At 38.0% G+C, this 10,093-nt stretch overlaps 1 protein-coding gene across 1 annotated transcript; it reads left to right on the top strand.

Annotated features, from left to right (window-relative positions):
* The first annotated feature begins 5,666 nt into the window (after positions 1-5,666).
* Positions 5,667-8,381, top strand: gsc.L (goosecoid homeobox L homeolog). The gene is made up of 3 exons (XM_018230459.2): positions 5,667-6,168; positions 6,978-7,237; positions 8,006-8,381. Exons 1-3 carry the CDS (start codon positions 5,697-5,699, stop codon positions 8,156-8,158), a joined length of 885 nt encoding a protein of 294 aa, XP_018085948.1. The 5' UTR covers positions 5,667-5,696; the 3' UTR covers positions 8,159-8,381.
* The last annotated feature ends 1,712 nt before the right edge of the window (positions 8,382-10,093 follow it).

Raw genomic sequence — 10,093 nt, 5'->3', positions numbered from 1 at the left:
GCTCATTTGGCGACGTCACCAAAGAATCGGATCTCCTTATGTATGGCCAGCTCTAGGTTCCATTTACTGACAGCAGGGAAAGGTGTAAAGTGTAAAAAACAGGAGCAAACCAACATGTTTTTCGTAACTTTCACCCTGAACTGTTATCAGCACCACTGCCACCCGGTTATAGCACTCCAGAATGGAGTTCCTTGCATTTGCTCATAAATACAGTACTTCCTGCATTTGGCAGCATTGTATTCATAAGGGGCAGAATGTTGTAGGCACATAGGTGTCTCAAACCCACTCCTTTACTTTCTGTACTTTGGCCACCACTATCCTTTAGCAATAAAGATATTTGCCTCTGAAGAACTACACATGCTCTGAGCTGCTATCATTGAATTTAGAAACAGGCTCATAATATACAGTAAATACACAATATAATATTCATGATATAAGTCTGTGTAGTAATTAATTCAAAGGTACATGTCACCATAGAAAGTAGAACATTCTGCATCAGAATCAGCCCTTATAAGTCTCTTATTCAAATCAGTGCATGGTTTTTATGGTAATTTGGACCCTAGCCACCAGATTGCTGAAATTGAAATAATTGAAATAATGGAAAAATGATAATAATAAAAAATTAAATCGAGCTGCAAATTGTGTCAAAATATTTCGCTCTACATCAAAGTAAAAGTTAACTCAAAGGTGAACAATCCCTTTAAATATGCATTCTATGTGCAGTACTTTCACGTTTCTTGGTGTATTTTTTTTTTTTTTTGCTCTTTTGCCCCCACTTTTATTAAAAGTGTTTTTTTTATCAAAAGCTTGTAGGCTACTATAGCAGAATATAGTATGAAAACATTGCTTGAAGGAATGCAACTTCTATCAAGTTAAGAAAACTATGATATATGTTTTACAAAGTGCCCCTTTTCATAAAAAAAACCCCCAAAAAAAGCTGAATGTATAAAACTCTTTGGCTTGATAAAACCTACAGCCATCAAGTTGAAAAGGTGACAGGAAAATGCAATACACAGCTGCCATGGCTGCCAATTACAACATACATTCTCTGCCCAGCACATGTCATTTCAACAAACAGCAGTGGTACAGAAGCAGCTGAAATGATTCCCCTCAATCCCCCCTTTCCTATACCTCGACTGCCCTCTTGTAATAAAATTGGTTTCTACCGGGGCTGATCTGTCACAGGGGCCATGCATCTGTATAGGAGAAAAAATTCTGCTTTACCTTTTATAATTCAAAAAAATGACCTCTAGGAGCTCACAAAGAAGGCAGTGTATCATGCAAGGCTTCTATATGACACACTGACATATACAATAAATATGTATTTTACTAGGGTAACAGATTCAAATTATATAGTTCGTTTAGACCGTTTTCCAAGTGTGTCCCCAGCTCTACCTAAAACACACAGGAAATAAACATATCGAAAAGTCTGGCTCCAGTTCCCATAGCAGGTCCTGCTCTGTCTAGCTCTAGGGGGGAGGCACATTCACCCAATCAGCATCTCAGAGTTTATTTATGGGAGCCTGATATACCAGCAATAAATGGATTTATTCACAAGCCTTTAGATTTACACACGTTTATTTTCCAGGAGCCAGAAACTATTTTGAAAAGTAGTTCACTATTTCTGCACTCAAAAAAAAATCCACATCAGGACAGGTTATGTTTTTTGGGGGGGAGTAATCTGACTTCAGGTTCTGTCTAAAGGGAAAAAAGTAATTGCCTTCAAAAAATCCATTCATTTTTGGACAGCCGGCTGTTTCTATCTGATCATCACATCATGTACTTACCTGATTTGGGAGTAATGCACATGTTTAATGACATGCAAGGCAGCCCAGGCATCTAGTTAAGTGGTCTCTGCTCAAAAGGCTGACGGATAATGTTGTTTAATAACATCGTTTATCCTGCACATTCACATAGTAAATAGCACACTGATATGCTTTTAATTCTAAATGGATCCGGCTATTCAGGCGCCTCTTTCTTTCTCCCATTTTGACACTTTTTTTTTATTTTTTTAAAAAGTTGAATTGCTCTAAGAATATATAATGTAGGTGTCATATTTTTTTTTCTGAATGACTTGGCTGCTTCCATGGAGCAAAGACATTTTCTTTTCTTTCTTTTTTTTAAATCAATGCATAAAAAGCTAAAATGTTTACATATCAAAAGGCTATAGGCCAATTTCTGTCAAAATTCTGCATGAAGTTAAGCAGCACAAGCAATTTATTTAAACACTACTCCTGGTGGAAGAAAAAAAAATCTCTAAACCATATGCCCTTTTAACAGCCCCCCCCCCCCCAAAAAAAAAATGTTTTTGACCCATGACTTGGCAAGACATATATCGCTTTAGCATTTACACTAAATTCTTGACAATTAAATAAAAAGTTGATCGTTAAAATGATTTATGAAAAAAAAAAATCTTTAGAACCTGAATTCTTTGGGTGCTTTTAAAAAGCACCTAACTGGTAGAATTCTTTTTTTTTTTTTTATTTTCTGCAGTGAATATGCCATTGAGTAGTAGATATGAAGAAAAAAATATATAGAACTGCCCCTGTTAGTGGACTTGCTGATGTAATAAACCATTTGTCCCATTTAGTAGTTATTCTCCTAATGGGAGAATGGAAAATGATGTCATTAATGGTTTATAATATTGATCGTGTTTATTAACATTCTGAAACATAAAGCAAGAACTCAAGTTTTCATTGTATTGTTTTTTCATGGGGGGACCCGGGTGGGAGGTGTTGGTTGGGAAGCAAAGACACATTTCGCTAATTGCGACGCGAGTAAAAAGAAGTTGTTTGTTATTGTAGACTAAATGATTTTTCTAAGAATAAATAGGCAACCCCCCTCCTCTCCCCGCCCTGGGTATTTGATGGGCTCAGATATATCCAACGCTGGGATATTGGCCAAATTGTCTCCTCAATGAAAATGGAAAACATTATCCAAATAAACAACAACAATGTAAACAACAAGATCAATTGTGTCGCACCAGATCCGCAAATTGTTGCCTATGCTGCGACTGCCTAGATTTAATCAGCTTTAAATGTGCTGATCTGCTCCTAATATTGAAAATATGCCGAATATCATTATAGGTCACTGGGACTTCTGGAGTTGGGGCATTTTGATACACTTCTGCTTTGCAGGAAATCATTATTGAGTCATATTCTGGAAAATCAATGCGGTGCGAGTAAACGTCGAACTGCCGCCGCGACTGTCCGCATCTGAGCTGCGCCTGGACACCTCCTGCTGTGCCATTACACTGCGAACAACACAATTGCTTAGCAACTCCGGACAACACAATTTACTGGCTTTATTTAAGGTATTCCAATCCTGACAATGATGGTGTGACAAATGATTAGGTTTGTACTGATCTCTTGCTATGAATATGAATAAGAAACTAATGCTTAGGGGCAATCTTGTTTTCTAAGTTAAATTACGTTGTTAAAAATCGCAACTGCTTGATGGGTACAGTAGGTACAAATGGATCTGGTGCCAGTCAAGATATATATATATTTATTTATGAAACATTTGCTACGTATATAATACATATATGAGACTTGATGATAGAGAGTTCTCTCTCTCTTTCATCAAGTCTCATTCACATATGTATATACATAGCATATGTCTCATCATATATATTAATATATCAATATATAAATCAAGATAGATAGATAGATAGATAGATAGATAGATAGATAGATAGATAGATAGATAGATAGATAGATAAATTCCTTAGTACCCGCTGCCACCATTCAGTTGCGTTTTAACAATTTAACTTAGAAATTAAGATTGCCCCTAAGCATTAGTTTCTTATTCATATTCATAATCATAGCAAGAGGTGAGTACAAACCTAATAGATGAATGATAGAGCTGGAGAGATATGTAGATGATATGGAGGACTTAACTAAAGAATCGATTATCCCTTTAATTACCATGACTCAGTGCCAGTCTATTTGGGCTAAAATAACTTAGCTGATATGTGGACTGCCAGGCGTTTAGTTTGGAAGAATATGAACCCAAATCGTATGGTTCCTTGTCACCTCCATGAATAAGATGTTATTGCTCACATAGCAGACCTCACATTATTCTCTTTAGTAAACACTGAAGTTACTGGCAACTAAAGGACTATAATAAACTAAACTAAGTTATTTTCATGTGAATTCTATAGTGCATCGCAGAAAAGAAAGAAAGAAAGAAAGAAAGAAAGAAAGAAAGAAAGAAAGAAAGAAAGAAAGAAAGAAAGAAAGAAGACAGATGATAAAAGATCGATAGATAGATAGATAGATAGATGATAGATAGATAGATAGATAGATAGATAGATAGATAGATAGATAGATGTTCCACTGAAACTGTACTGACTTTTTCCTCTCTGGCCCTTACATTCCCAAAAGATGAACAGTTGCGCATTTGCCACAGTCGCTGATAAAGTTGCTAAAATAAGTTTGTCGCGCACTCTGATGATTCCATTCTTTCTAAGGCCAAATCATTTGTTCCTTGTAAACAGAGACTAATAGTTTGTTTTGATTCGATGCCTACAATTTCCTAGGTGTGTGATGGAGTGCTGATGGCTAAATAGCCTAATCTCATTCCCTGCACCTCCTGTGGATTCCCTGTACCAACCGTGCCAGACACAGAGTATTGCAAATCATAGGGACATCCAGCCACAATCAGCCTTAATAAATGCAAAACAAACTCCAATTTTAAGGACGCCAACTTAGCTTCATGGCAAATATTAAACCATAAAAACGACTTTGGTTCCATGTAAGGTCTGAGCATATTTAATGATCTGACTCTCACCAAGCGCACACAAACAAAATATATTCCAAACTGATCCAAAAATTATCCCAGGCCCGCTAATAAATCAAATTATAATCAGCACAGTATTTCCTATCCTACACTCAAACCTGTTTTCCATCTCAGGTTTTATTTTTTTCCCCCCATTAAGATAATTGATTTAAATTTCACATCACCTTTAGTTTGATCCAATACTTTACTTGGGGTTCTTTTTCCATATCACATTGGAAAGTGACAGAAATGTCAGCTTTGTAAAAGGCTTGTTCTACAAACGAGAAATAAAAACAAAATTGCTTTGCCGAAATTATCAGGCGATCACAGTGAAATTATATATAAAAATAAAATATATATATTGGGATATTACATACGTGTCTGCGCCAGAGTATCTGAATGCGATTTGTTTCTAGATTTAGCATCAGGTAATCAGAATGGGACTTCAGCTTCGATTAATTAGTTATTTCTGATCTTCTTGTGGGTAAATCGGTACTTTAACCATTTCTATAACCCAGAGAAACAAAACAGTCATTCCATTGCCTAAAACAAAGCATCCTGCGGAGCTAAAGGGGTTAAACAAAGGACTGGGATTGAGAGCAAGGAAATTGCACCCGTTAATGTCCCATCACGCCCAATGAATGGGTTAATGACAGCCAACAGCTCAGAGGACAATGGCATTAATCAGATTAACGGTGAGCAATTAGCTCCTGTGAATAACTACAGGGAGAGTCTGCGATTTTTCTAAAGGTTTTCCTAATGGAGTGGATTAGTTTGATTACATTAAATCTCAATATACAGATGAGTCTCCTCTCACCCCATCCCATCCCAGAGTGGAGCTGCTGTGCTTCAGCGCTGGGTGACGTGGTAGCGCTATATAAGGGAAGAGGCACAGATGGGAGAGGACTGCAGTCTGCATGAAGTTTTCAGCTGAGAGCGAGAGACGCACACACAAAGTCGCAGAGTATCCTGCTTTCTGCTCACTACACAGCAGAGGATTGCCCCCCACCAAACCCTGTCCAAGGAGCCCCCCAAAGAGGACTTATTTTTCTCCCCCAAACATTTGGGTGATGCCTTCTGGCATGTTCAGCATTGATAACATATTGGCTGCCAGACCTCGCTGCAAGGAGTCGGTATTGCTCCCCCAGAATGGGCCGGTGGTGTTCTCCAGTCTGGGGGAGTCTCTGTATGGCCCCGCAGATTACAGCGGATTTTATAACCGAGCCGTGGCCCCAACATCTACTCTTCAAGGGGTGAATGGATCTAGGCTGGGATTCAATAACTACTACTATGGACAGTTGCACGTACAGACGCACCTGGGCCCCTCGTGCTGTGGGACAGTGCAAGCTTTGGGGACGCAGCAATGCTCGTGTGTACCCCCTGCTACAGGTAAGCCTTCCAAAGTCCCCTGATCTACTTCCACACGCTTGCGGCGACAGTAACCGCAGCAGAGTTATCAGGACTTTATTCTTTAGCTGATATGATATGTCTTATAGAAGAACACTAAAAAGTAGCCTGGCAGTGTCTTGGCTTCTCTTACATGTTAAACTGTATTGTCGCACCCGGTCCGGAGCAGGCAAAAACGTTTCCTCATACACGTAGGGGTTTTGTATGCGCCAGGGTTTGCGCAATGACGCGCTCCTTCTCGGACATCCCTCTGCCATTTGCTGCCTGGCAGAGCTGCAGAAGTTTAAAGAGTAGCAACTTTTCCCTTTCTCTGCAGTAGTGTTTGTGCCTTCTTCACCACCTGAAACTTTAATGGCTGTTTTATTAGATAGAATATAGGTTTGGTGGTCTTCTTGACCACCATCAGGTCTCAGTTGGAATGAGATTAATGCTGTACAAGTAATTCTGTGGATCATTCTGATAGCTGGCATGCAGGGACATTTCTTTTCTGACACTGTTGCAAGTTTAATAACTATGACAATTTCCCCAGAATTATTCAAAGATTCCAGCGCAGCCCATATTCAATACAATATAATTCCTACTAACAAACCTGAACACATTTAGTGGGTTTGGTAACGTTTAGGCTTACAACAGCCATTTATATCATCGTTATTATTTATTCATGTTTTAGTTCCAGAGAAGAGCAAATGCTTTGTGGGGCATAGTTACTGCTATGTGTGTGCTGGTCAGTGTTATGAGAGTGGATGAATGCTCCAAAACTTTGCTCTAATCTTTATTACCTTGCTTTCTAGCATATGATGGTGCAGGATCAGTGCTGATGCCGCCAGTGCCTCACCAAATGCTCCCTTACATGAACGTTGGCACTTTGTCACGAACTGAGCTGCAGTTGCTTAACCAGCTCCACTGCAGGAGGAAGAGGAGGCACAGGACCATCTTCACCGATGAACAACTGGAAGCACTGGAGAATCTCTTCCAAGAAACCAAGTACCCAGATGTGGGCACCAGGGAACAGCTGGCAAGGAGAGTTCATCTCAGAGAGGAAAAAGTAGAGGTAAGTTCTGCATGTGCCTGATACACATACATTTGCTGTGGTGGTAGCCATCAGTTGGGTAAAAGACAAAAAAAACCCCATTAAAATTCACACATAATCACACAGAGCCCAAATGTGTATTTGTTCCAATCCTTAGAGGACCATTCATATGGCTGCCCCGTGAAAACAAATATACAGACACTGACAAACCTACACTACAATTGTGTTTTTCTGATTTCCTCTCATGTACATGCATTGTTACACACTTACTATGTCATGTATTCATGTGGAATACAGACATGACAAAGATAACTCTTTGCTTTTTTAAATGTGCACATATGACTGCACCAGAATCAGTTCATCTCATCTTGTATTTATCCCACACTTTCACCCAGCCATATCACATGCAATGCCAGATTTGTAAGCATGCACGTCTCTCTGCAGTGCAGGGGGAAGACTTATCAGGCTTATGGTGCAACCAATGGATGCAGTACGTGGGTGCACAACCAATGGTTGTCAGGTGCAACCTTTAGTGCATTTTTATGGTCTCCATTCTGCACAGGGCTCCATGGACTTTTTTGCATGGCAACAACATTTAAGTGACCTGCCTACAAACATCTGCTTTATTGGATAGTCATCCTACTACATGGGACAGGTTATATAGACTAATAAAGCAGGAATGGATTATGCTGAGAGTGAACAATTAAATAAGTAAAAGGGAACTTTAATGTATAGAGGGAATTGAATAATATCAATGATATAAACCTAATTATTTGCTTTCGCTTTTAGGTTTGGTTCAAAAATCGAAGAGCAAAGTGGAGGAGGCAGAAAAGATCTTCATCAGAGGAATCAGAAAATGCCCAAAAGTGGAATAAGTCCTCAAAAAACTCAGCAGAAAAAGCGGACGAACAGGTTAAAAGTGACCTGGACTCTGACAGTTGATTGGTTCCTCTGGAATAAGAATAAAGACTTGCACATCAGGATAGCTGAATGCCCCAGCAGTGCCACGATGTGGGATCTGTACATAGAGTGTAAATATTATCATTTCATTGCCTGTAAATAAAAAAAGAATGTGCAGACATTTTGCACAGATACACTGTACTGAATTTACTATTTATACCTTAAGTTAAAGGAATTACTACAATAAACAGATGGTGAAAAATAATTTTCTCTGTACCTCATTGGCTCAGTCTTTTATGCAAAGCCGGGAGGATATATGGGAAGGTAAGTAGCTCTATACTTCAAATAGTGCTTACTCTGCGTCCTCTGAAGATTGCTAAGGAACATCACATTTCTGTCATATCAGGTATCAGGAACTAAATAGGATTAGCTACAACTTTTGCAACAGGGAACCAGATTAATGGATTCCCAAAGGCTGAATAACTTCAGTGCACAAAGCTGGAACTACAGATGTTTAGCTTATCTCAGTGTGTCTGATACATAATATATTTTATATATATTATATATATATATATATATATATTATATTACGTTTTATATATATATATATATATATATATATATATATATATATATATATATATATATATATATATATATACAAACAAGTTTTATTAGTTAGTCTGAGTGCATGCATATTTTTTTTATATTTCTTAACAAGGGATCTCTAGCCAAAGTATTTTTTGTACTTTGTTAAAGTACATTTCCAACATACATTAACTTTAAAACCATTAAAACTTTTTTTCATAAATGTAAATACTATTGAAAGCAGTATCTTTTTGGTTGTTTATATTCTATGTACTGCTGGTTCTCCCTCCTGGTACAAGTAGCAGACGCAATCTGATTAACAGAAGTAGAGGTGGAACTGACTTCTGTTATATTGTTACAAGATTTAGAGCCAGAGAATACTTTTTTAATATGCAATTACAGTAACAAATAACTTGAAAAGCACTGGGCATTATTAATTAATGTATAATGCTTTCGGGCAGACATCCACTTTAAAAACGTAATTTTTGTTTCAAGATTTTTTTCCATGTTGCAGGCAGGAACCCTTAGAATTTGTTTATTTGCAAGTTTGCCTTTTTGCTTTTTAGAATTTATTTTGGTGAGGGATTTTTGACACTAGAGTGCTATATCCCATAGCTCTGTCTTGACCGAGGATGGTGTTTTTACAGCTTCTACAATGTTTGGTGCCCCCTAAAAATCCTTTTGTGGAATAAAATGTTAACGGAGGGAGAGTTCTGCAAGTGAGCAGTTAAGCATCAGGGGCCTGCTACTTATTACTGTAACAGCCGGTCGCTCACCTGAAGCCTCATTTCCGCTAGAGTAATTCTTTAAATTGAGCAGCGTGAAACAGGTTTTTGCTTTATGTATTTTTTCCCACAATTCATTTTTATAAGAAAACTTTAAGAAGTCTTATTGGAGAAGCTGGGACCAACAGAAGAAGAATGGAAGCTGCAAATCCTGCACTCTGTGCTATTTATATTATGTGTGCTGTTGCAAGTACAGTAAGAATGGCAAAGTAGCCCTTTATTTTAAATGACAGTAATAACCCAAAGGTAACTTTATTCTTAGGAAAAGTAGTACCTCAACATTTTTTTGTTGCTTTGAGTAATATGGAAAGTAAAAAATGACCAGTGTGCTGTACTTAATAGTGAAGTCTGCTTCTTTTCACATTGATAACCCACCACGGAGCAAAAGAGAATTTTTTAAAAGCCAGACATTTTCAGATACCATAAAAACGACGGTCCTTTAACCATCCCCCAAATCAGATCATTCCCAACAGGAATATCTCAAACATTACTTAATGCCTATACCCTTAAGGTAGGAGAAAAAGCGACTGGCTGACATGTTTTTGTTTAATGTCACTAATTAGCATGTTTGTTTCTAGAACCACTTCTGACTCAGGAGCAGCTC

Source organism: Xenopus laevis, chromosome 8L, assembly GCF_017654675.1.
Source record: "Xenopus laevis strain J_2021 chromosome 8L, Xenopus_laevis_v10.1, whole genome shotgun sequence".
In the NCBI taxonomy this organism is placed as follows: Eukaryota; Metazoa; Chordata; class Amphibia; order Anura; family Pipidae; genus Xenopus; species Xenopus laevis.
Note: the sequence above shows the minus strand (reverse complement) of the source record. Positions and strands in the feature narration are given on the sequence as shown.

Bases quoted from the DNA above. Each gene is read 5' to 3' on its own strand.
- gsc.L (XM_018230459.2), top strand. From the start codon at position 5,697: ATGAAGTTTTCAGCTGAGAGCGAGAGACGCACACACAAAGTCGCAGAG. The intron at 6,169-6,977 runs GTAAGCCTTCCA...CTTGCTTTCTAG, and splicing joins GTGTGTACCCCCTGCTACAG to CATATGATGGTGCAGGATCA. The intron at 7,238-8,005 runs GTAAGTTCTGCA...TTTCGCTTTTAG, and splicing joins TCAGAGAGGAAAAAGTAGAG to GTTTGGTTCAAAAATCGAAG.